The 26,497-nt window shown below is 49.2% G+C and overlaps 1 protein-coding gene across 1 annotated transcript; it reads left to right on the top strand.

Annotated features, from left to right (window-relative positions):
• Positions 1–1,123: 1,123 nt before the first annotated feature.
• On the top strand, positions 1,124–21,513 carry FIS1 (fission, mitochondrial 1). The gene is made up of 5 exons (XM_053361443.1): positions 1,124–1,243; positions 11,686–11,818; positions 14,114–14,190; positions 19,132–19,237; positions 20,092–21,513. The coding sequence occupies exons 1-5, from the start codon at positions 1,199–1,201 to the stop codon at positions 20,187–20,189; spliced, it is 459 nt and encodes a 152-aa protein (XP_053217418.1). The 5' UTR covers positions 1,124–1,198; the 3' UTR covers positions 20,190–21,513.
• The last annotated feature ends 4,984 nt before the right edge of the window (positions 21,514–26,497 follow it).

Here is a 26,497-nt window from a genome sequence, read left to right as displayed (position 1 = left end):
AAATGCCTGCTAACTAGTGTGTGTGTTTTCTAGGGAAAGAACAGTTATCACAAAGAAATGGACTTTGCCATTGGTTGGCAACTGGCAGCCTGTCACGTTATAGATGCAAAAAAACCCAAAACATTTAACCACATGCATAAAAAAATCATGGGAACTGTAGTTTACCCCTTCACAGAGCTACAATTCCCAGCTCCTGTAACAAACCATAGTTCCCTGGAGTCTTTTTTTGCGGCGGTGGGTGGGTGGGTTAAGATTATTTAAATGTATAGTGTGGACTTGGCCTGTGCCAAAGAAGGAGGAAATGTATCATCAGAGAAGATGGCAAAAATGGGACCAAATGTGGTCCTACACTGAGGGCAAATACCCCCTGGAATCTAATGCACAGCTGGGCAGAGTTTGGGGTGGCTCCTAACAATATACTACAGCAACAGTTGGAAGGACAGATTCCCCACCATTGCCCTTATCCACCTCAGGCCTTAGTTTTTGCGGCTCTTTTTTGTTTTTGTGATTGTGTGGAACCCAAAACCCAGATTGTGTGCCTGCAGTACATTGTTTATTGCTTTCATTTTATGGCTCAATGGTCCCCAACCTGCGGCTCTCCAGATGTTTTGCCTACAACTCCCATGATCCCTAGCTAACACGACCAGTGTTCAGGGATGATGGGAATTGTAGTCCAAAACATCTGGCGGGCCGAAGGATAGGGATGCCTGCGTTAGAGGGTAAAATTCATGTTAAATTCTGTTTTAGGGGTTGTTTTTAAAAGTCTGGAACGGATTAATCCATTTTGCATTACTTTCTATGGGAAAGCGCGCCTACCCTATGACGCTTCCTGCTCCCGAGGTTGCCATGGCAACCTCCTATTGGCTTTTTGTTTTGGAAACACGAGGAAGCGCCTCCAGTGAGCGTGAAGATGGATGGAAACGGCGGGAAAAGACTCTCCCCCGCCCTCCCCGTTGCCGTGGAAACTGACCAACGCACAAACAAGCGCGCGGGCGCATTTAAACCTCTCGGGGTTTCTCTGCGAAAGGGAGCGTGCGCAGGCGCGCGAGGCAACAGGGCGTGGCTGAACTAAGGGAGAGTTGAAAAGGGACGCCATAGAGACAACCTCCCTCTCCCGTCCTAGAGCGACCGATGGGATTTTTAAAGTTCCGCTTCCGTCGCCGGACCGCTTCCGGCCCTGCTTCCTGGATTGGGCGCGATGGAGTCGGTGCTCAGCGAAGTGGTGGCGCTGGAGGATCTGCAAGTGAGTCGGAGCCTTATTTAACAGCAGGAGGAGCGCGCGGGTTTTGTGTGTGTGTCTCCCTCTTCTCCTGGCTCTGGTCGCGGGCCGCGAGATTTAAGTGGAGCCTCCAGGTCCAGGGGCAGTCTACCTTGGGCCACTGAGTGTGGGCGGTGCCTTTGAGTTTAGTGGGGTCAGCTGGGCTTGGACGGGCCTTTTGGCCCAGCATGGCCGCCCTTTGCTCTCCGTCTTGGTCACTTCGTTCTCCCTCCCCGCGCGCTCCTCTCCGCCGGCCTAATTTTGGGTGGTTCTTCCTTTTTTAAAAATGCACCCTCCTGTAACCTTTTACATTTGTGCTGTGGGTCTGAAGATGAGGTGGAGCCGGAGCTTCCTCTCCTCCAGCGAAAATGCTTCATGGTGGTGGTGGTGTTGTTGTTGTTTAGGCGTTTAGTCGTGTCCGACTCTTCGTGACCCCATGGACCAGAGCACGCCAGGCACTTCTGTCTTCAACTGCCTCCCGCAGTTTGGTCAAACTCATGTTCGTAACTTCGAGAACACTGTCCAACCATCTCGTCCTCTGTCGTCCCCTTTTCCTTGTGCCCTCCATCTTTCCCAGCATCAGGGTCTTTTCCAGGGAGTCTTCTCTTCTCATGAGGTGGCCAAAGTATTGGAGCCTCAGCTTCACGATGCTTTATGGTAGCGACTAGGAAGAGGCATCACTCTCCTCCGCTGAAGTGCTGGGCAGCCACTCTATATGGAGAAGGGAAGTGCTGGGAGTGACTTGAGTGAATTCAAGTGAGGGAAAGTACAAAGCACCCCCTATCTTCCTCAAGACGCTTTTGCCTGGCTTATATGTAGCATTAAACTATGAGGCTGTAATAATGCTTCTTTCTTCTCTGGATGGAGGCTGGAGAGTGAGTAGCTTTTATATGGCTAAAATGTAGCTAATGTAAAACCTGGCCCCACGCATCACTGGAATATGGCCCCTGGAAGATTGCCTACAATGCAATTTGGCCCTCTGGCTGGAAAAGGTGTGATCCTCTCAGCACACACACACGGACTCTCTTTATTAATTTTGTGTGATATGCAGCAAAGCCATGATCAGAGTAGCTCTACTCTGGCTTAGCTGGGTGCTGGATTATGAATATTAGCTACAAACTGGATTTTAAATTATGTAGGTAAATTAATTTAGTTAGCTACTTATGCTATACATAAACTTGTATGTTCTCTATGTTTTGCTCTCCTCTGCTCCCTCATCAAAGTGTCAGAGGAAGCTCAAGAAAAAAATGGGCTGGTTTATCTTGCTTCCCTGTGATTGGTCATTCCACCCCCACCCTCCCGTACACATTGAGACAGCTTCATGGCAGTGACTTTTTCTGTTCTCTAGGATTTCTGAACAGCAGGGTTTGCGGACAGCTGAGGTATATACTGTATACGGGTTTCAAAATTAGGGCGCCAGGCACATTTTGCGCCTAAAGGTTCTCCATTTGCAAGCACCTCAAAATGTCTGGGTGCCATTTTTTGCACCTGGATGACACTCAAGGATTACTGGAATGTATGTGCTTTGAAGCCTTGAAGTATATGTTAAGGATAGACAATACGTTAAGGAGTTTAACAATAAAGAGTAGCATGTTTTGAAAACTGAAGTTTGGTACCAATATTTTTATTGTAAACACCAAATTAAACTTGTATTAACAAATTCTGTTTAAAATGTGATATTAACAATGTGTCACTTATGTGAATTGTGTATTAGTTCATGCTTATCAAAATAATAAATAAAAAGTATTACCAGTAAGTATTGATCTGATGTGTAGAGATCTTTCCTATTCTGCTTAATTCAAAAGGGTTCTGGAAGCTTCTCTGTGTGAAAGAAACAAGCAGAAGGTTCATGATGTACAGCTGGCTTAAACTGATTCTATTATCTCTTCTGTCAGGGTCATGCTGACTATAAAAGTAGGGGCAGAAGGAGCCTGGGTTTCACTTTCTCTTTCCATCTCTTTTCCTTCTGGTGTGGTGTTTTATATGCAGTTGTACCTTGGATCTCAAAGGCCTTGGCTCTCGAACAAATCGGCTCCCAAACTATCAAAACCCGGAAACGAGTGATCCGGTTTTTGAATGATTTTTTGGAAGCCGAATGTCCGGCATGTCTTCTGCGGCTTCCGGAACACATTCTGTTTGAGAACCAAGGTACCACTGTATAGTTTTAAGGTCTTAGACTTATTATAAGATGTTGTAAGTTAAAGTTAAGTCTGCTGTAACTGGATTTCTTATGGACAGTGCCAATCCTGAATGTATTGGATTTACAACCATTCTGCTCATTTGCCTTCAGTAGCAGTAAAGCTCTGCTAGATGAAATACAACTGCCTCTGGTCTATTTTTTGGGAATCCTGCAACGTGTTTAAGGTTTTACTCTGCTAGCTATAAATTGGAATCTGCTCTGGATTAATATTGAGTAGAATTTCATGACAAGGTGGTCCTCCAGATGTTGCTGAAATACAGCTCCCATCGTTCCTGATCACTGGTCATGCCGGCTGGGGCTGACAGGAGCCACAGTTCAGCAACATCTGGGGGAACACAGGTTTCCCATTCTTCTTCTTACACAAATACAGCATCCTAGAAGGTGCCCTGTGCTTTCCCCCGCAGTTCTGTATTGCAGAGATGGGAGCAGTGCATGCACACACCCACATCCATGATAAAGAAGAAGAGGTGGTTTCTTAGATGTGTAAGATCAAGTAATTGAAGCCTCGTGGTTATAGAAGGCAGCATGTTAACAGCCTGTAATCAGATGATTCAGATCTCTAAAGGGCTGTCACATGGACGATGGAGCAAGCTTGTTTTCTCCTTCTCCAGAGGGTAGGACCCAAACCAAAGGATTCAAGTTACAAGAAAGGAGATCCCAACTAAGCATAAGGAAGAACTTTCTGACTGTAAGGCAGGCATAGGCAAACTCGGCCCTCCAGATGTTTTGGGACTACAAGTCCCATCATCCCTAGCTAACAAAACCAGTGGTCAGGGAGGATAGGAATTGTTGTTCCAAAACATCTGCAGGGCCGAGTTTGCCTATGCCTGCTGTAAGGGCTCTTTGGCAGAGGACAGGATTCCCTCAGGAGGTGGTGGACTCTCCTTCCTTGGAAGTTTTAAAGCAGAGGTTGGATGGGACATCTATCAAGGAAGCTTAGTTGAAATTCCTGTATTGCAGGGGGTTGGACTAAATGACCCTTGGGGTCCATTCCAACTCTACAATTCTGTGATTTATTTGTCAGGAAGTGACTGGCATAAGAAGTAAAGCAAATCCACTAGGGGGCATCAAATCACTTCCAATAGCTCTTGTGCGCTTAACTGCCCAAGCCTAAATGTGTACACTTATGCATGGGTATTGTTGAATTCAGTGTAAATTTCATTCCAGTAGGTACATTTAGAGTTGTAGCCTTATTTGTTCCAGAGGAGAGCACTAATTCAGTGACATTTTTTCCGCCAATGCAGCTGCTGTTTTTGCAGTCTCTGAGCAGCAGTTTGGCTTTAAAGAATTGGTGCTTTGTTTGGTCCTACGTGTTGCATTTACATTGAATGTGCTAACTTAGGAAAGAAGATACCATAGGTTTCTATGGCTGTGTGAAGTTGGAATTGGGCATTCAAGGTCAATTGAGTCACTAAGGAGGAATTTCCAGGATGTCTGTATTAGCGCCATCAACTTCGTTGTGAATGGCTACTCTTAATAACATAATTATCACAGTCTTGTACTTTTTCTGCGTTTCATTCCTCTGATCTCAGTGATGATAATACCTTGCCTTGTCTATTAACCTTAAGTACATCTGTAACCTAGGATGACATTTCATACATCTGATGAAATGGACTATAGCTCACGAAAGCTTACGCCATAATAAATTTGTTAGCCTTCCAGGTGGCACAAGATGCTTTGTTAGTTGGTTGCAGCCAAGCTACCCCTCTGGAAATGGGAAAATCGCATGGCATGTATGTCTTACACAATGACAAACAATCAGGGTATATTTTAAGCGACCATGAATAAGGGCTGGTTTTTCAAATTGGAGACTTGAATTGTGGTTTTGGTGTTCTCATTCATATATGGTTACTCCACAACAATGCATGCTAATGTTTTGTCGTAATGACCAATATCGGCTTGCAATGACCTATGCTAGTTCTGCTGGGAGTAGAAATACTGGCATGGTGAGGTACCAACAGAGCTTTCTATAGTGCACAGGAATGCAGTCTAAAACTAGTTTCCTTTTGTATTGCAGAATCTATCTGCATTTAAGGAGCAATTGTGAAATTACCGTATTTTTCGCACTATTGGACGCACCGGTCCATAGGACGCACCTAGATTTGGGGGGGGGAATAAAGGGGGAAAAATTTATTTTTCCCCCCCGCCAGGCGCGGGGCTGGGGCGGGGGAAGCCCGAGCTTCTCCCTCCCCCAGAACGGGACCCAGAGCCATGCCAAAGCTGCGCGCAGCTTTGGCATCGCTCTGGGAGCTTGCGGGGCTGGGGGAGGAGGAAGCCCTCCGCCAGTCTCCAAACCATGTCTGGAGACAGTGGGATGGCGCGCTGCGCCTCTCCCGCTGTCTCCCGAGTTTGCGGGGCTGGCGACGGGGAGGAGCAGGCTTCTCCCCCCCCCCCCCCCCGCCAGCCTTCTAGCCAAGTCGGGGGACAGCGGGATGGCGCGCTGCGCCTCTCCCGCTGTCTCCCGAGTTTGCGGGGCTGGCGAGGGGAGGAGCAGGCTTCTCCCCCCCGCCAGCCTTCTAGCCAAGTCGGGGGACAGCGGGAAGGGCGCGCTGCGCCTCTCCTGCTGTCTCCCGAGTTTGCGGGGCTGGCGACGGGGAGGAGCAGGCTTCTCCCCCCGCCAGCCTTCTAGCCAAGTCGGGGGACAGCGGGATGGCGCGCTGCGCCTCTCCCGCTGTCTCCCGAGTTTGCGGGGCTGGCGACGGGGAGGAGCAGGCTTCTCCCCCCCCCGCCAGCCTTCTAGCCAAGTCGGGGAACAGCAGGAAGGGCGCGCTGCGCCTCTCCCGCTGTCTCCCGAGTTTGCTGGGCTGGCGAGGGGAGGAGCAGGCTTCTCCCCCCCGCCAGCCTTCTAGCCAAGTCGGGGGAGAGCGGGATGGTGCGCTGCGCCTCTCCCGCTGTCTCCCGAGTTTGCGGGGCTGGCGAGGGGAGGAGCAGGCTTCTCTCCCCCCGCCAGCCTTCTAGCCAAGTTGGGGGACAGCGGGAAGGGCGCGCTGCGCCTCTCCCGCTGTCCCCTGAGTCTGCGGGGCTGGCGAGGGGAGGAGCAGGCTTCTCCCCCCCGCCAGCCTTCTAGCCAAGTCGGGGGACAGGGGGATGGCGCGCTGCGCCTCTCCCGCTGTCTCCCGAGTCTGCGGGGCTGGCGACGGGGAGGAGCAGGCTTCTCCCCGCGCCAGCCTTCTAGCCAAGTCGGGGGACAGCGGGATGGCGCGCTGCGCCTCTCCCGCTGTCTCCCGAGTTTGCAGGGCTGGCGACGGGGAGGAGCAGGCTTCTCCCCCCGCCAGCCTTCTAACCAAGTCGGGGGACAGCGGGATGGCGGCGTTCCGCCTCCCCGCTGTCCCCCGAGCTTGTGGGGCTGGCGGTGGGGCTCTCCAGGCTTCAGCGAAAGCCTGCATTCGCACCATAGGACGCACACACATTTCCCCTTCATTTTTGGAGGGGAAAAAGTGCGTCTTATAGTGCGAAAAATACGGTAAGCACTTTTTCCTGGCACACTCTTTACATCTGGAAGGCACTTACCGAAATCAGAAGCAGGAGTTGGTGGATACAGGACAGAGAGAGTCATGCATCTCCATGACTTGGAAAGCAAATCTTACTATTGTTTATTGTTCAAACCATGAATATTTAGACTCCTTGCCTTTTGGGTATGTGAGAGCGAATTATTGTATTTCCATGCCAGTTTCCATTAGCCTGGATTCCAAAGTAGCTTTCATACAATCAATAAACGTTACAGTAGAACATCACACTTAATATAACAGAACATCAAAATTGCAATGCTTGGACTCTTGGGAGCTGCACCTGTCAAGTCATACAATACTGTCAAGGAATCCACAGTTCAGTTTGGTGTCCCATGGTATCTGGAGAGTCATGTGCTCCCGAGCCCTGCTTTAACATCTGAACTGTGTTGATGTGTTTAAGAGAAGGGGGAAGCATGGATTCATTTGAGTAGCTGCGGGAATACTTAATATAGCAAACATCTTAATAATAATAAAATCCCTCTCTGAAATTTACTCACTATGTGTGACCTATTTCCTGTGATTACTGCTGAGGGCTAGTGGAGAAGGATCCAAGAGACTTTGTTGGTTGTGACCAGGGCATGTGTGCTTCTCTCGAAACATAGCCCAGTTTTAAAAGGAAACCTCCATTTAATACAGAGGCCTGCCTCTTAAAACGCCAGTGCCTGATCTACGCGTGCATCCGACTGATGTGGCTGAATCTTGATGTGCAGGAGTGGCCAGTGCAATTTCAGACTGTAGATGGATGGGTGTCATTTTTAAAGAAATGTTCCTCGTATTAATCCAATCTCCCTGGAGGTTGTAGAGCTAGTAGCCTGTGAGCTAATTAGGCCTGGGACCAATTTGGCCTGGGATGCTGTTCCCGCCCCTCCCCCCCAAAACCCCCACCCACCTGTTGTCATCTGGTGGGCAGGTGTAGGGTTGTCATATTTCAAAAAGTGAAAATCCGGACACACAAATCTCAAACAAAAAGAGAGCTATTTTAAAGGAAATTCGCCAAAATCTACACTTCCAACATGGGTTGCCATACGTCTGGATTTTCCAGGACATTTAAGCTATTTCCTCCCAGATACCCTTTCTGACGGCCGAATGCCGCCTGTGTCCGGGAAATTCTGGACATATGGTAATCCTAGGCAGGCGGACATGCCTTAAATTCTACCCTTGGCAAGGGACGCTCGCTGTTGGCGATGACCGCAGGTCTGCAGTGATCAGTACCCTATGAGGAGTGCCATGGCATAGGCATTGTCTGAAGGTGGAGGGATGCCATTTTTAATATGCTCCCCAGGTGGTAGTATATCCTTTTCCTTGTAGGAAGCTTCTGTTGGGGGTAATTCCCCCCCCCCAAGCTTCTCTCTGAAGATAACGCTTCAGGTGGACTCCAGTCTGCAGAAACTTGTGCAATAATAAATTGGTGGGGGTTGATACTGGTGGGAGAACTCCTAGCTCAGCCTCAGAGTATTTATTTTGGATGTCCTCCTTGACCTGCAGGGGCTAACATGCCTTCTTCACTGGCGCTGGGTTCCAAGCGCGGCCATCCTATCTCTTGCCAAGATCCTCCATGGAGCCTACAGCAGACTCCATGAGAATTTTGGCTTCTCAAGTTAATCTGTTTCATAATGGGGGAAAACATGACTTAAATTGATGTGCCTTTCAGTTGATTTATTTCTCTGTCTCCTCCCTCCCCCCCCCCCCCGCTTGGTGGTTTAAATCAATGGTTTTTATCCTGCTTGGATTTAATTCAGCCCACATACTACCAAGGGGGCCTGGGCTCTACCATCACACCCTGCAAGCTGGGTGGGATCAGTGACCCTTCACCAGATGCTACTGAGCCCCATCTCTCCTTATTCCCAGCCAGCTTGGCCTAGTGGGGAATTGGAGGCTCCAGCAATGTATGGAATCCGGAGCCCTCAAGACATTGAAGGAGCCTCCAATTCCCCCCCCCCCTAAAGTGAACTGGCAGCAGATTCCATACATTTCCTCCCCCCCCCCATTGCCTCTGGGCTTGCAAGTGGAAGGGCGGTTTGCTAGTTGCTGACTCTTTTCTGCCAGCTCCCACTCCACAGAGGACAAGGTGCTTTTCAGGTCTTCTCTTGGCCTCCTTTGGGTGTTTTCAGGCTTTTGAGCAGTGGTGTTGCAACCAGAGTGTTGTTTAAACAGTTCTGTTTCCTTTCCGATGAAATTAAAAGGGCGCTTTTATGGCAGGTGACGTTCCTCTCCTTGAGCGGCTGTTTTTAGTAAACGCGGGTTTTTGAGCAGGCTTCTGAGAAGTCATTCAGCTACTTGGACAGATCTTTGGCTGGTGTTAGCCATCACTTCAAACCTCTTTACACCACCGCCCCGCTGAAGGTCACGTTGTTTTCATTGTGAGAGTGAATGATCTTTATATTTCTTTATATTAATTTTACTGATTAGCTGGTAAAAGTACCCATAAAGTATCAGGGTGGTGTGCAGCAGTATGAAAATGTAAAAAACAACAACCCACAATTAATAGTAGTACAGAACAATCATTTAAATGACTGGCTACCCAATAATATTGTAAACAACTGCATGGCCCTGTTTATCAGGGTGGGGGTGCCTTATAATAAATGGGAAGATTGGTCCTCCAAGCTCAGTGCTGTCTGCACAGACTGCCAGCGACTCTTCAGGTTTTCCAACAGGGAGTGTGTCTCAGCCCTACCTAGGGATGTTGGGAATCGAACCCAAGACCTTCAGCCCGCAAAGCCGGCACTCTGCCACTGAGCTACAGCCCTTTCCCCTGCACGTTCCCTTCTGAGCCCTTCCATGAAATGGGGTTTGAATGGTTCGTGTGCCTGCAGAACAAAGAGCCCCCTCTGACTTTCCAGCACTAAACAGCCTGGCAGCCTTGGGCGGCAGTTGGTGCGACCTGCCCAGACCAAATCCATTGATGGGAGACCAAAAGACCAGTGTCTGGTTTCAGAGGTGCTTGTTGTTCTCTTCTCGCTTTTTCGATGCTTGCGTAAGGCTTCATAGAAGATCCGGCTGCTAATCCAGGGTCACCGGTTCCTGTTGGAGCAATTCCTCATCTGGGAATCATCTGTCCTTACTAGGTACTCAATGCTTTAAAATAATAATAAATCTCCCAACTGGTAGAGCTGGATTCTCTAACCTTTGTTGAAATTTATGTGCTTGTACATCATTCCTCTTACATAATTGGTTCTGCACCTGTCCCTTTCTATTTCTGAAGTTCGGTGGTGAGTAGCCGAGATGGTACCATCCACGCACAAATACAAAAAAATATTTAGGGTGATGGGTTTTTTTTGAAAAGCTGGAAAAGGAAACTCTTGGATCTTCCAACCACAGACAAGTGGCCCAATGGAAGCAGCTCTACCATAGGCCAGAGCAGCATTCATAACTCCCATTGTTCTAGGTGCCTTTCGCAGCGGAAGGACTAGACCATGTGAAAAATACCGTACTTTTCTCTCTATAACACGCAGATTTTTTCTCCTAAAAAGTAAGGGGAAATGTCTGTGCGTGTTATTGAGCGAATGTGGGGGGGGGGTCCCTGGAGCTGACCCTCCGAAGCGCAGAGGAAAAATCAGGCAAAAATCCAATCGCACGCGTCAGGGAGAAGGGAGGAGGGAGCTCCGTGAGAGAGGAAGCTGTTGCTTTCCTGCATTCTGCCTCAGGGTCTTACTGCCCACCTTCTTCTGTTTCGGTTGCTGTTTGCTCAAACGGAACAAAGAGCAGGCAAATCCCCTCCCCTCCAGGCAACCCCTTCCCTCCAGGCAAGCAGAGGGGAAAGGAAAGGATCTCCGTCCTCCGGTGCTGCTGCATCCAGGGAAGCATTTTAGGGAAAACATGCAAGTGGAGGAGAGAGAGGGCTGGCTTGGGTGTGTGTGTGTGGGGGGGGACTTTTGCCTTCCCTTCCTCCCTCCCGTTAAATCCCTCCCCTGCATTCTTAGCCAGCTGCTTCTCTGCACACCCCTCTCATGTCCCTTCTTTGTTTTTCCTTCGCTCCCCACTTAAAATGTGGTTACAAAGCATGGATCCACATGGATCCTCAGGATCTTTGCATTGGGTCACCCCAAATTCACCATCAGATCACATAGCATGTCCATGGCTGCAGCCTCCACCAAAAAAATCACGCACCCACTGTTGCCTGGGGCTGCAATGGTGCAAAAATGTGGTTACAAAGCACAGATCCACAGGGATTCTCAGGATTTTTGCATTGGGCTACCCCAAACTCACCATCAGATCACATGTCTGTGGCCACAGCATGAGGCACAAAAATGATACATCCACTGTTTCATTCAGAATTTTTTTCCCATGTTTTCCTCCTCTAAAAACGATGTGCGTGTTATGGTCAGGTGCGTGTTATAGAGCGAAAAATACGGTAAACATAATATATTAGCTGCAGTTCCTTCATTTTCAGCTGTGTATTCTTGTTATAAAAAAGCGTGTCTAGACATTCCATTGTTGCACCCATAACCTAGGTTTAAGGTGCCATTTAGCTCCTAGCTTTCATATCTCGGCTTCTAACACTGGGCCAGAGTCCCTTGTCACTCCTTCATGATCTATAGGCCTGCTACCTGCTCTCTGGTGGCCTACTGTGGCCAAGATCGTGTCAGCTTGACCCCTGCTGACGTATTGTTCTCAGGAAAAACCTGTGAATTGGGTGGGCGAAGTGGGGCAGAAAGGCACATTTTGCCTTTCCCGGGAGACTGGTGTCAGCTTAACCATCCCTCTCTTCTTTTCCACAGAGATTTGAGAAGAAGTACAATGCTGAGGTGAGCTCAGGCAATGTCTCCAAAGGGACCACATTTGAGTACGCCTGGTGCCTGGTCCGCAGCAAATACAACGAGGACATCAAGAAGGGCGTTGTACTCCTGGAAGGTGAGCAGTAGATCAATAGACTAGAACATCCACCGAGCCACCTCCTTGATTTCTCTTGCCAAGCAAGACATCCAGTAAGCTAATCGCAAAGCAGTGGTTGAAACACCCACCCCATTTTGATTTGATTTATTTATTTGAGCTCCACAGTGTGTCCTTTTTGTACACTCTTGTTGGTTATTTTGTAGCTTTTATTACAAACATCCCAGTGCTTGAAACTAGCCAGGCACATTTTGCACCTGGCTATTGACTGCTTGCAACCAAGTGAAGAAGCCTGAATGGTGCCTGACATCTCCACCATCTGGAGGTGCATGCCCGGGGATCCTGGGATCTTGATTGTTTTCACACACTAATGCCACATCCTATCTGTTATATTTTATTTGCACAATTGGAACCAATTTCAGGAACCAAAATGCTTTTTCTGTGCAGCCTGAGCAGGAGCAGTGAACAAAGTTATGGTTAATTGTTGTAGTTTGTCTTCACTTACCCCATCCCACTGCCCTGGTCACAGTTGTGAAGAATATTTCTACGTTATGAATGGTTTGTGTCACCATGAAGAAAAACAGGTAGGGATGGGCCAGTATATATGTGGACTGTCCCTGGATCAAGTGACTTTTCTTCTTTAAGTCCTCCAAGTTCTTAACCTAGCTCAAGGTTGTCATTGGAACTAGCCTGATGTTTCAGTGAAACTCAATCACAGTCTGACATTTGCAGAAGACCACCTTAGAGCCGTCTTAATCCATAAAGCGGGTGGCACTGTGGTCTAAACCACTGAGCCTCTTGGGCTTGCCGATCAGAAGGTTGGCGGTTCGAATCCCCATGACGGAGTGAGCTCCCGTTGCTCGGTCCCAGCTCCTGTCATCCTAGCAGTTCAAAAGCATGTCAGAAAGTGCAAGTAGATAAATAGGTACCTCTCTGTTCTGGTTTCAGAAGCGGCTTAGTCATGCTGGCCACATGACCCAGAAAAACTGTCTGCAAACAAACGCCGGCTCCCTCGGCCTGTAAAGTGAGATGAGCACTGCAACCCCAGAGTCGTCTGTAACTGGACTTAACTGTCAGGGGTCCTTTACCTTTACCTTTTACCCCAAAATGGCAACTAGGCATTCCATTTTGGCATCTACAACCTCGGTTTAAAGATCCATTTGGCCCCTAGCTTATATACAGTGGTACCTTGGTTTACGAACTTAATCTGTTCCGGAAGTATGTTCTTAAACCAAAACCTTTCTTAAACTGAGGCGTGCTTTCCCTAACGAGGCCTCCCGCTGCTGGTACCCTTCCACCGTTCGGATTCTGTTCTTAGACCGAGGTGAAGTTCTCAAACCAAGACACTATTTCCAGTTTTGCGGAGTTTGTAAACCAAGGTACCACTGTATCTGAGTTTCTTACACTGCAACATCTTCACCTGCAAGCACTTGCTCTAATAAGAGCCTTACTAGATTGGACCGAAAGTGTTTCTAGTCCGGCATTCTTCCGCCCGGCCCCACGGCCAATCATATGGCCTCCAGCAAGCCCACAGGCAGGGCGTGACTAGCCCTTCTCCCCCAGCACCTGGTATTCAGCAGCACACTGTCTCTGAACGTGGAAGTTCATCTACCAAACATGGCTGAGATTTGCAGAACCCTCTTTCACAGCCACCTGAACCCACCACCACATTAACTGGCAAAGAGGTCCACGTGCCAATTATGCTTTCTGCGAATAAGTACGTTTTTCTGTGGTTGTACGTGGTTTGCCCTGAATCTGCTGCCAGTCAATTAATTGAGCAGCTCCTACATTCTGCCATAATCGGTTGGGGAGGGGAGGAAAAAACTCATTTCTCCGCACCATAAACTTCCGCTATGAGTTTCCCCCCCACCTCCCTTGGAGTATCAAAGGATCTTCTGCGCTATGGGGAGAGAAAACCTTTTGTGTGTACGTGGCAGCGGGTGAGATGCCTCCTGTCCTTCCGCCTCTGCCACATCCTCCCCCTTCTTTTTTTTGTGTGTGCATCTGTCCCATTCCTGTCTTTTCATCGGTCGGGCGTGACCTCCTTGGCACAGTGTCCTTGCTCTCCTTGCACGGCAGCTCCCCGTACACTCTCTTGACCTTCGGCTTGCCAAAGTCCAGGCGCCGGGGTGTCGTTTGGGATTCGGTTGTCAGGAATCCAGGTGGGGTTACTCTAGTTCCAAGTTCAGATTTTTGTGTTTTGTGTCTGTATGTGTCGTGAGCTGTAGGAGGCAGGTAAAATGGAGAAACCCTCAGACCCATCTCTCTCTAAACAGATATAGGTAAACGTTACACTCTTGACCCTTTTATTTTCAGAGCTGCTGCCCAAAGGGAACAAAGAGGAGCAGCGTGATTATGTCTTTTACCTCTCGGTGGCCAATTACCGGCTGAAGGTAAGTCTCTGCTGGTGGCCCTGCCTGCTTCCTTTGGTTTGGACCTGCTTATATTTGTACCTCTGTTGTTCAGGCGAGATGGGATCCTGATGAGGCTTATAGTTAAAATCCACGAAAAGTTTAACTTTCTTTAGGGAGGTAATTTCCTCTAAAGCAGCAGCGGGGTCACCTCTAGCTCTCGGGCCTTATTAGGCCTACCAAGCCTGTCTATTTGTGCTGTGAGACTGTTCAGGGAACCCACCCACCCTATAGTGTGCGTGATGTCAGGTGTAGGTCAGGGAAAGAACAGGTTGAAAGGGGGTCTGCTGGGCCCACTGATCTGTGAAAAGTCTCGTGCACAGTGCTTTGTGAACCCTGATGATCAGCCAGTTGTTGGCACTTGCAAAGCCCATGGGAGCAGTGTGGTGTAGTGGTTAGAGTCATAGTAGGACCATGGTGGTTGCTGTGGGGATTGCCTTGCAGGGGGTTGGACTAGATGGCCCTTGCGTTTCCCTTGCGAATTTACAATTCTATGAAAGGAGGAGGCAGGAGAATCATGTAAGCCACATTGAGCTGCATGGAGAAAACGGTGGGATATATACTGGTATATAAATGCAATAAATAAACAATAATAAATGTTTTGATTCCAAGTCATGTCGGCAAAAAAAGGGATGAAAAATGAGTAAGACTTTCACTTGAGAGCTGCTGCCAGTTGATGCAAACTATACTAAGCTAGATGACCCAATGGTCTGACTCGATATGTTCCTAGTGTCATTGTGGTGCCAGGTGATTGACAGATAGACTTGCCCACCTGTTGAGCTTGGCCTCTGTGCAGGGGGTGGGGAGGTGATGATCTGCCCAAATCCAGCGCTCCACCTCTGCTCTGGAGGAGAACATCTGACATCGCGTCAGTGGGACAGAGGCAAAGAGGGGAAGGAAGGTCAAGATCCGTTCTTCCTTTCTTCAAAGTGGCGTCAAGCAAGGGAGCTCTTCTTCCTCATTACCTCTCCCAGCTTCTGCCCCTTTCTCCCAAACTAGAACTGATTTGGCCCAGGGCTGCTAGTTGCTGATCCCTCACTTGGACAGCATCCACAGGGGCTCCACAGAATGCCCTGCATAGCATTTGTTTGTATCCTCAGGGCTCCGATGAATGAATATATAGAAGAGCAGCAGTTGGCACTCAAGAGGATTCAATCAGGCAACAGAAAGTTGGAGGCTGCATTAAGTCTTCCCCTGTTCCATCCTCTGTCACCAAATCTGACTTAAGGAAAGCTGAGCTTCTGTTTTTCACCCACTTCCTCCTTACACAGATTGGAAAACTTCAAAATGTTTTGCATCCTGCAGATTTTTGCAGATAGGCAACAGATGTGTTTTCTGCCTGGGTTGCCAAATGGCGAGCGGGGGAGAGATCCTCAGTCAGTGTTTGAGACTTTGCCTATCTTTCACACTCGCTTCCCCCACCATGTGAGGGAGACGTTAACTCTCCTCTCCAGGGTGAAAGTCCTGCGTTTCCCGTTACCTCAGGCCCTTTCTTATCTCTGGCAGCTAATCCCAACTCCATAAACCTTGTCAAAACCAGGGTGGTGCCCACATGTATCAGTCTCAGCTGGGCCTTTTATCGGTGCGCTTTTATAGACTGCGAGAGCAGCAGATCATAACCCTCTTCAGTCATGGGGCGTGTGTGTGGAGGCAACGGCGCGAGATAAGCAGGAGCTTGGGCCCAAAGGGAAGGAGCGGTGCAAAACACAGCCGATCTTAACTGTGCAATCCTGCGCAAGGGGGTTCTGTTGCTTGTAGTGGGTCTCGCACTGTCTGGGGTTGCAGCCCTGAGAGTGTCAGTGCAAATGATGGCAAGCTGCAGTTGATTGCTGGGGTCTGGGTTGTGCTACCGGGAAAGTGTTAGGCTTGCAGCCAAGAAATCGAGGGCAGTATCCAGCAAAGTAGCTGTGCAACGGAATTTCCCCAAATCTCTTCATGCATCCTCCATTCTGCTCTAGGACTCCCCAATCTTGCAGAGCAGTTGGGAGCACATGGGGAGAGGGAGTTCCATTGAGCAGCCATGCACCAGCAGAACACCTTGGTGGGATTCTGCCCTGAACCCCCCCCCCCACTTCAAATCCTGTCCTTCTCAAAACTTGTGGCAGGGGCAGGGAGCCTCAGGCCCAAGTGTGGCCCTCCAGGCCTCTCTGCCTGGCCCTCGGGATGCTCCCTAGCCACACCCCTTACTCGCTCTGCATCAACACCACCCCAAGTGTTTTTTGTCTGGCAGTAAAGTGTCTTTTAATCATGCCTCCTGCAAAGTGTGCATATAGAAACTACCGTATTTTTCGCTCTATAACACGCACCTGACCATAACACGCACGTAGTTTTTAGAGGAGGAAAACAAGAAAAAAATATTCTAAACGAAACAGTGGATGTATGATTTTTGTGGTTCATGCTGTGGCCACAGACATGTGATCTGACGGTGAGTTTGGGGTAGCCCAATGCAAAAATCCTGAGGATCCATGTGGATCCATGCTTTGTAACCACGTTTTTGCGCCATTGCGGCCCCATGAAACAGTGGGTGCGTGTGTTTTTTGGTGCAGGCTGTAGCCATGGATATGCTATGTGATCTGATGGTGAATTTGGGGTGACCTAGTGCAAAAATCCTGAGGATCCATGTGGATCCGTGCTTTGTAACCACGTTTTAAGTGGGGAGGGAAGGAAAAGAACTCAAGGGACAAGGAGCACGCGTGGGGTGTGTGGAGAAGGATGCTGCTAATAATGCAGGAGAGGCTCCTCTCTGGCTTTGCTCCTTTAGAACAAGCAGGCTCTGCGTCTCTCCCTCCTCCCCGGCAAGGAAACCATGATAGTAACCACTCTGAGACAAATCAAGAAAAATTGCGACCAACACTCTCCCCCAACAAGCGCAGTGAGGTCAAAACACACACACACGCAGAGAGAGAACTGGCCCTAAAGTCACAGGGGTGCTGGGGGAGTGAACGGGAAGCAAGAAAAGGAGAAGGAGCCCTCACACACACACAGACACACAGAGTGTCGATTCTAAAGTCGCAGGGGCGCAGGGAGAGTGAACGGAAGCAAGAGAAGGAGAAGGAGCCCTCACACAGACACAGACACACAGAGTGTCAATTCTAAAGTCGCAGGGGCGCAGGGAGAGTGAACGGAAGCAAGAGAAGGAGAAGGAGCCCTCTCACACACACAGACACACAGAGTGTCAATTCTAAAGTCAGAGGGAGAGCGCAGGGGCGCAGGGAGAGTGAACGGGAAGCAAGAGAAGGAGAAGGAGCCCTCACACACACACAGACACACAGAGTGTCAATTCTAAAGTCGCAGGGGCGCAGGGAGAGTGAACGGGAAGCAAGAGAAGGAGAAGGAGCCCTCTCTCACACACAGACACACAGAGTGTCAATTCTAAAGTCGCAGGGGCGCAGGGAGAGTGAACGGAAGCAAGAGAAGGAGAAGGAGCCCTCTCACACACACACAGACACACAGAGTGTCAATCCTAAAGTCGGAGGGAGAGCGCAGGGGCGCAGGGAGAGTGAACGGGAAGCAGGAGGAGGAGAACGATAGCTCAAGCACACACACACACACACACAACCCCTACAGTGGCTAATCCAAAATCGGACAGCAAAAAACTGCAGGCAGGGACAGAGAGCATGGGGTTGTTTTAAAGCAGCCAACCCCGCTCTGCTTCTCTCCCTCCTCCCCAGCTCCGCTAGCTGACAGGAGCCGCTTACTGTTTCAAAGCGAGCCACGGACTGCTCACAACTGCAGCAGATTCCCCCGCCATCTGTAGGCATTCGCTCCATAACACGCACAGACATTTCCCCCTACTTTCTAGGAGGAAAAATCTGCGTGTTATGGAGCGAAATTTACGGTAGCCTACTCTACAAAGGTGGTGTTTGTTGCTCCACCCACCTCTGGCATGTGGACTTCAGAAGGTTGCTCAAGCAGCCACCGCTCTCCCCATCCACCTCTCTGTGGGGTTGCATCTCCTGTGCAGGTTAAACTCCTTGCCTTGAGCTAAAAGGGGGAATGGGAGAGCTTAACGTCCTGAGGCAGGAGACTTTTGAACTGTCCCTGTTTCCCCTGTAGCGGAATTTTCTCTCCTTAATAAGAACTGCCTTAGCATCCTGCCCTCAGCAGAGGTCATCCAGATGACCTCCTGGAAGCTTGAGAATCAGACTGTTGCCTGTTGTTTCTCCCTGTTTTCCGGTCCTTGGGGGCATCCTTCCTTTTGAATGTGGAGGTTTCATTGAGCTGTTGTTGCTAATGGACTTCATTTCTTGGGGTGTTTGAAACCCACTTCAGCAGCCCTTACATACCTTATATACTCGAGTATAAGCCTACCCGAATATAAGCCGAGGCACCTAATTTTAGCACAAAAAACTAGGAAAACTTATTGAATCGAGTGTAAGCCGATTCACCACCTCACAAACCTGGTGGTGGCAGCAGCAGTGGAGGAAGAACAAGCAGCCCAAAAGGGCTCCTTTCGGGCTGCTCGTCCCTCCGCCATCGCTTCTGCTGCTGCCTGCATTTGCGAGAGGCAGGTGGCAGCAGCAGGACCAGCGGCGAGAAAGGGCTCCTTTCGGGCCATTCGTCCCTCTGCTGACGCTGCCTGCCTCACTTGAGTATAAGCCGAGGGGGGCTTTTTCAGCATAAAAAATGTGCTGAAAAAGTTGGCTTATACTCGAGTATATACGGTAGGTTAGCTAAGGTGCTCTGTGTCTAGTCTGACCACAGTCGTGGTCCACATTGTTGCGTGACCCTAGTTCTAAGTGTACATAACTCCTTTCCCCACCTTCCTTGACTCTCCCCAAGCCTCCATCCAGCTCATCACTTTCTTTTTCCAAAGCTAGAAAGCCCCACATACAGATTCCCTCCATTTGTGGTGGGCAACAGGGTACTGCGCATGATGTCCCCAGACACAGGTGCATTAACGCTCTTCTCTCTTTCTTGTAGGAATATGAGAAAGCTCTGAAGTACATCCGGGGGCTGCTGAAGACAGAGCCAAGCAACACGCAAGCCATGGAGCTGGAGAAGCTCATCAAGAGGGCCATGCAGAAAGGTTAGGGGGCCGGGAGTGGGGAGCACAACCCTTTCTCTCCCACCTTTTAAGGTTCTGTTCAAACACAATAATGCTGATCCCAGTAAACCATGGTTGGGGCATTTCTCACAAACCAAGTGATGACTCCACATAGGAAACTGAGGCCTGTGTCAGTCCACTTGGCTCAGTGCACTGACTGGCAGCAGCTCTCCAGGGTGTCAGGAAGGGAATCTTTCCCAGCCATAGCTGGAGATGCCGAGTCTTGAACCCCGAGACGTTTCTTCATGCAAGGTTTGTGGGGATCGCCCAAAACAGTTTCCCAGTTTGGAAGCAATGGGGGAAATGTGGATTAACAAACCGAACCAAGGAAGCTTTTTGTTTTTCAAGTGCGTAGGAATGGGGAGAGCGCAGGGACACTCTTCGTAACTCCTTGCCCAACAAACCATTGTGCTTTGGGCATGTAAAGTAAGCTGATGCGTTCAGAGAGCAGAGTGCATTAAAACACCCAACCATCTTTGAGCGCCTTTTACGAAATGCCTCCTAGTATTTCTCAAGGAGACGGAAAGGTGTTTCAACAGCTCTTAAGTACCAGCAATGAGGACCGGGTGCCTTGTTTGGATAAGATGGCACAGGGATCACTTCTGCACTGCCAGAGGCCAATGAGAGGGTGAGGGCCGTCGGCCTGGGAGGTGGCAGCAGCTATTCTTCCACCACCTCCTCTGAAAAGGTGGTGATGAAAAAAGTTGGTCCCCATGGCAACCGGGTTGGTCCAGCCCCCCTCCCGTAGGCTTCAGTCCAAAGATCTCTTGAGGAGCCTCTCAATCCTTAACTAGCGTTCCAGGATGACGCCTTTCTTCCCTCTTCTCTCTCCACAGATGGCCTGGTTGGCATGGCGATCGTGGGCGGCATGGCTCTGGGCGCTGCCGGGCTGGCTGGTCTCATCGGCTTGGCCATCTCCAAATCAAAACCTTAACTGGTTCAGTTAGGGTGGTGGTGGGGTCCACCCCCTGCCCCCTTTCGCACCCGGCCAGAGCAGCCTGGCCTTGGCAACTCACAGCTCTAACCCTGCAGGGAAAATGAGGGACGATTAAAAACATGCTCGGCAGCCACTAATCCGACCCTGATTCCCGGACTTTCCCCTCCCCTCCTTCTGTGAGGCCAAAGTGGCCCTTTCGGTAGAAGACTGGCCAAATAGGAACATGGGCGCGCATGGCTGCGGGCCCTTCTAGCTCTCAGTCGCCCCAGCCCCCTGTTGTGTAACTTCCTTTGGGTTCCTTGCCTACGCTTCACCTATCACACGCTGACATGAGGAAAGCACACGGGTTTCTCCCCGCTGCCCGGCTTTGCCGCCTCTCGCTTGTCGTGGGGCTTGGAGATTTCTCTCATCTGAGACTTAAGATGCAAAATGCCAGGAAAGGACATCATTTTCAGAAGATTACAGTTGGATTGGGTGGGGCGGGGGGAAGCCCCCCGGTCCTGCAGTGTGCGGCTTAGCTTCTTGTTGCTGTGAACGATGGTCGAGGAGAAGGCTTTCTGGGACAGAACCTTTCCCCCACTGTCAGACTGTGTTTTCTCTCACACTTAATAAACACATACATGTGCCTCCCTCTCTTCCTTCCATACACAGTGCATCCCCCTAGTTTGCACTTCCTTTGCATGGTGCCTCCTGACCCTCTTAGCTCCATAGCAGCACTGGGTTCCCTCTAGAGAAGCCTGTGGTCCTTCATATTTTTGTTGAACTCCCATCAGCCCCAAACAGCATGGGCAGTGGTCAGGGACGATGGGAATTGTAGTCCAGCCCCATCACTGGAGGAACATAGGTGCCCCCGCTTCTTCTTTGGGGTCTTCCTCTGCCTAGATAGCTATCTTCTGTTGTCCCCTTATTTATTTGATAAGAACTGGTGGGGGCTGCCAACATGAGAATTAGGTCACCTCTCTTGTCTCGCGACAGATAAAGAGAGCGAGCTTCTTGGGACATGGAGAGGAAACAGCAGAAAAGAGGGACACTCAAAGCAGCCTTATATTGGAAAGTATCTGCTTCTAAGCTGACAAGGGGCGGGTTCCTTTTTTAGGTTGGCAAGTGAAGACCCCACACCAACCCTATGGCGGGGCTTCCTTCATGCAAGGTTGACGTTCCAGTCGCCGTTCAGAGACTACAGATGTATTGAAAACACTTCTCTCCTCCTTTCTGGAAACTTTAATTTCCCTGCTCACTGAACAGGTGCTTTTATATGGTTTTCTAGCCTCTGACTGGTGTGAGGCAGGGATGTCAATAAAAATAAAAATACAGATGCGAATGATTTGGATTGTCTGATTTGCGCCTCTCGTGAAGTTTGGGCCTCAGATGTCCGTAAGATGGTGAGCTGTTGTCCAATCCATCCTGTTTATACTGTAGGCCACCACTGAATTTTCTGTGTTTTTGACCATTTAGGAATCAATTAGACCATTGGCCCATCAGCTGCCGGCATTGTGGATGCTGCCTAGCAGCAGATCTCCAAGGTTTCAGGCAGGGAGCCTTATCCTCGCCCTACCTGGCGATGCCAGAGATTGAAGCTGTATGCAAAGCAGATGTTCCACCATGGGAGCTCCAGCCCATCCCCCTATGGCCAGGGTCTCCCTCGATAATGAGCACCCGACAGCTTGCCTTGAACTCTGGATCCTTGGCAGCACCGTGCGTCTTAATTGCTGTACGACAGCTCACACCCAGGCAGCCCCAAGTGAGTTTCAGAAGTGAGCAAGATGGCTAATTTCACATTGCCAAACAGCTGAAACCTGGCTGCTGTGCATGCAGATGTTGTGTGCCAGCATCCTGGCAAATGCCTCTTGACCTAGTGAATGCAGAGGCTACACTGTAGCCTTTGGACCGAGCCTGGCAAACTGCAATTCCCCCTCACCCCGCTGGCTGCAAGAGTTGCTGAGCAAGTGGAAGCAAAGCGATGGCCTGATTCGATGGGCCTCTTTCCCATTCTGCAGCTGACGTGCGTTTGGAAGCAAGCTGAGAACGTCCCATTGCGCCATGGTCTGTCTAGGACATTGTGTCTTGAAACGTCCCTTTCCAGTCCTCGCGCTCCATTTCTGACAGCTTGCAGAATGGGTGGTTTGGGTTTAAAGTAAAGGTAAAGGTACCCCTGCCCGTACGGGCCAGTCTTGACAGTCTCTAGGGTTGTGCGCCCATCTCACTCAAGAGGCCGGGGGCGAGCGCTGTCCGGAGACACTTCCGGGTCACGTGGCCAGCGTGACATTGCTGCTCTGGCGAGCCAGAGCCGCACACGGAAACGCCGTTTACCTTCCCGCTAGTAAGCGGTCCCTATTTATCTACTTGCACCCAGGAGTGCTTTCGAACTGCTAGGTTGGCAGGCGCTGGGACCGAACAACGGGTGTGTGCTGTGGCAAGGGAAGGATAATATCTCCGGTGGGGGGACGGGACATTGTACTCCTGGGGTAGTTTGTCCACCTTTCGTCACCCCCCTGCCCCACCCTCAGTTCTCACTTGTGGCTCCTAGATGCTGTCAGCATGTGACAGCAGCGACCCCGGGAACAGCTTCAACTGGCCAGCTAAACCAGGTGAGGGTAGCTCATCTAGGAAAAGGAAAACTCTGGTCCTAAACTTTTGCTGCCTTGTGGGATATTTGGAAGAAGAAAACACACAAATCCAGAGTGGAGTCCCTACGGCGGTTGGATGGTGCCTTGTATTCCTCTTTCCAGCAACAACTGCAGCCAAGCTGCTACCAAACATCTTGTTCTGCTTTCCTTTTGTAACCCAATACAACCTTTAATAAAAACAATTTTTTTAAAAAAAAACTTTGGGTCCCCAGATGTTGTGGGACTGCAATGTTTGAGGATGTTGAGAGCTTGAGGAATAATAATAGTAATAATATTTTTTATTTATACCCCAACCTCCGCAGCCAAGACCAGGCTCAGGGCGGCTAACACCAAATATAAAAACGATTGAAATACAGCTTAAAAAACAATATTAAAATACAACCTTAAAATGCAGCCTCATTTCAGTGGAAACTCAATCAAAAACATTTGGGGAATAAAAACTTGGCCTTCAGTGTTGGGTTGTCCATGCATAGCATCTTCCAGAGGAGTGTGTTTTGCCCTGCTTCCCACCCAGGGAGTTTTCTGCATCTTTTAAGTGCAGCAGGCAGAAATTCACCAGGGAAAGTTGTTGCCAGTGCTGGATCTATAGCCAGGCAAGAGCTTCCACCTGCTGAATGCAGAGGAGGAAAATACTGGTGTGCTAGCAGAGGCTGCAGCTCCTTTGGAAAGGAGATTGATGGTTCCTAGAACCTGGAAATGTTTTTCTAGCTTATCTCTTGTTGACGTTAAGTTTTTTATGTTGCATAATCTAGGGAAACTTTCTTTTGATGGTCCAGACTTCTGTACACTTGGTCATGTTTAGTTAATGATATGGCTTTAGAATGAATAGGGTTGTAAGTATATAGGAAGCTGCTGTTTTTCTGGGTCAGGTCCTTGGAAAATCTAGGCCACTGTTTTCGTATCCCGTTCTTCCCAATGTTTAAAGGTGGCGTCTTTGGTGAAGCTACAGCTCAAATGGGTGCTTTAACTTGCATTTGCGTGATCTTGCACACATCCCTTCCTATTTTAAAAGCACTGCTTAAGGAGAACGGACACGGATCGTTCTCCCTGGAGTTACATCACAGCAGCTAATCGGATTAAATGCAAGGAAGAAAGATTTAGGTTGGGTATGGGGAAGAATGTTCCAGTGATAAGAATAGTTGGGCAGTGGAGCAACTTTCAAAGGCTGGTCACTTTCTAATCCACCTCAAAAAAACCCCCCACAAATGGTTTAAAACTGTTGGGGCTGTCAGAATCCAAGCCAAAAGAGCAGAGCCCCCAGCTTAGCTCTTAGTCCAGAGGAATTTGGCCACCCTCCAGGTGCCCGGCTTGATTCCTTATGACCTCCCGTCTGCGACTCCCGGCAAGATCAAAGGAGGTCTCCAATCGGCGATTCTCCTCAACGTGAAGGAGAACACACCAGTCCTCCCACTCCTCTCCCAGGGAGGGGGAAAGAGACAGACAGAAATATATCTACATGTCTTTATTCCTGTCGTTCACCAGTACAGAGAAAACATGTCTGCACACTCTGCTTCCCTGTTGCAGAGAAAGAATAAACTCCACCCATGTACTTCCAGTACAGGGTCATGTGCTGCTCTGAGGTAACATCCGGCTCTCAGAGCACTTTACAGACAGTCCCAGTTTCCCACGGGACAATCCAATATCACCCACATCCTGTTTACCATTCCAGCCACCTGGTGCTTGCTTCTGCATTGCTCCTTTTTCGTAACATCCTCCCCCAAAAGAATCAATGCGTGTTGCAGCAAGCAAAGCATGATCCAGAGAAGAAAACAAACAGTTGTTATACACATAACACTCCCCTGTTGTTTCAGTTCCACCCTTGGAACTCCCCGCCACTGGTTTCCCCAGTGTACCTCTCTGGTTGTCTGGTTTCCAAGGAATGAGTGCATCTGCATTACCTTGGCTAGCAACTCTCTGTTGTGTCTTTGTCTCTGACTTAGACACAGCTCCAACCTGTCCTCGGTTGTTTACAACAGCAACACATGCAACAGCTAAGTTAGCAAACTCTTTTGAGTACCTCTTGGGTGGTTGACCCTTTGTAACTCTCTCAGACCTTCGTATGAGGTGCTGATCCTCTCTGCTCACTGGTCCAGTCTCAGGACTCTTTGGAGAACCAGTTCCAATGGTAAACAGTGGTTCATCCTTCAGTTGTGAAGGCCTATCTATTGTGTGAGACTTCCTCTCAATGACTGTGACAACTGAGCTCTCCGAGCTATCAGTGTCATCACTTTCTGTACAGCTGAAATCAGTGAAATCATCATCATCTGAATCGTCCTCAGTGGGAAATGTGTGTACTATCACTCTCTCCTGTTCAGGAGCACTCTCTAGAAATTTTGTGAGAATCACCTGACCAGATTCAGACAAAATTACTCTGTAGAGACCCTTTTCATACCCCACAAAAATGCCTCTGGCATTCTTTACTCCACCTGGAGCTTCTGTCCTCACATGAGACCCAAAAACCTTGAAATGGGCAACAGAAGGTTTTCTGTGGAACAGTTTCTCAAAAGGAGAACTTCCCAACTCTTTTGAAACCTTTCTCACTTTCGTATAACAGAACGACATTATAGACTCGGCCCAGTACTCATGTGGCAGATGTGAACTAAGCAATTGCGCTTCCATCCCCTTTTGCAATTCTCTGTTCACCCGTACACAGACACCCCTGTTCCACGCTTCCGCTGAAACAGAAACCTTGTGTCTTATCCCCTTCTTCTGCAGGAACCTTTGGAAATCCTGTAAAAGAAAAATCTGCTTCTCATTTGTGAATAGACAATCAATGTTAGCATCATGCATACTCTTAACTTTGTCACAAAACTCCTGAAACCTCTCCAAGGCTTCCTTTGGCTTTCTCAACACATAAACCCAGACATAGTTAGAGAAATGATCCACACACACAAGATAATATCTTGCATTGCCTCTAGATGGTTCTAGAGGACCAATCACATCAGCATACACCCGCTGAAATGCTCTGTTGACTCCGGTCTTCTTCTTGCTCACACCTGCAAGAGAAACTAGGTTAGACACAGATGAATTACATTCCATGTAATCACTTTGTGCAAAAGTCAACAAATAAAGTCCATCCTTCTGTTTGGCAGAAAGATAAAGCTCTCCATCTTTGTAGATCTCGCAGCTCTCAGCATCGTAGGACAGTTTCAGTCCTCTCTTTGCAATCTGCGAAACACTGAGCAGATTGAACTTCAATTCAGGAACCAAGTAAACATTGTTTATTGTCAAGTCCAGACTCTTAAGATAGACAGTCCCCACGCCGGCCGCTTCTAGCTCCTGACCATTGGCCTGTGTCACAGTGAAGCTTTGCTTCTTAAACGTTGAAAAGAGCCCTCTGTGTGGAGACATATGAAACGTGCATCCAGTGTCAATAACAAACGAGTTCCCAACATCTGGCGTGGTTCCTTTCGCCATCAAAGCCTTTGCAGGTTCCACCATAGGCTTGGTATGACCTTTGCCTGACGCCTCAGGCTTTGCTGAGCGGCCCTTCGCTCCTTTTGGCTGACGTGGCTTCTTACAGCTCCGCTGAAGATACCCAGCCTGTCCACAAGTGTAACACTGGACAACATTCAAAGCTACAGCATCCTTTCCAGTAGCTTCATCTGCGGTGGGGGAATTAGAACTCCGTTCCTCCCTCCCCCTGTGCTTTACTTCCAGTGCAGCATGCCGGCTGTG

Source organism: Podarcis raffonei, chromosome 13 (assembly GCF_027172205.1).
Source record: "Podarcis raffonei isolate rPodRaf1 chromosome 13, rPodRaf1.pri, whole genome shotgun sequence".
In the NCBI taxonomy this organism is placed as follows: Eukaryota; Metazoa; Chordata; class Lepidosauria; order Squamata; family Lacertidae; genus Podarcis; species Podarcis raffonei.
This window is presented reverse-complemented; position numbering and strand designations above follow the sequence as displayed.

What these genes read in the sequence shown, in the direction of transcription:
- FIS1 (XM_053361443.1), top strand. Translation starts at nt 1,199, where the DNA reads ATGGAGTCGGTGCTCAGCGAAGTGGTGGCGCTGGAGGATCTGCAA. An exon ending in GGGCGTTGTACTCCTGGAAG is followed by an intron (nt 11,819 to 14,113) that starts GTGAGCAGTAGA and finishes TTTTATTTTCAG; the next exon opens with AGCTGCTGCCCAAAGGGAAC. An exon ending in TGGCCAATTACCGGCTGAAG is followed by an intron (nt 14,191 to 19,131) that starts GTAAGTCTCTGC and finishes TCTTTCTTGTAG; the next exon opens with GAATATGAGAAAGCTCTGAA.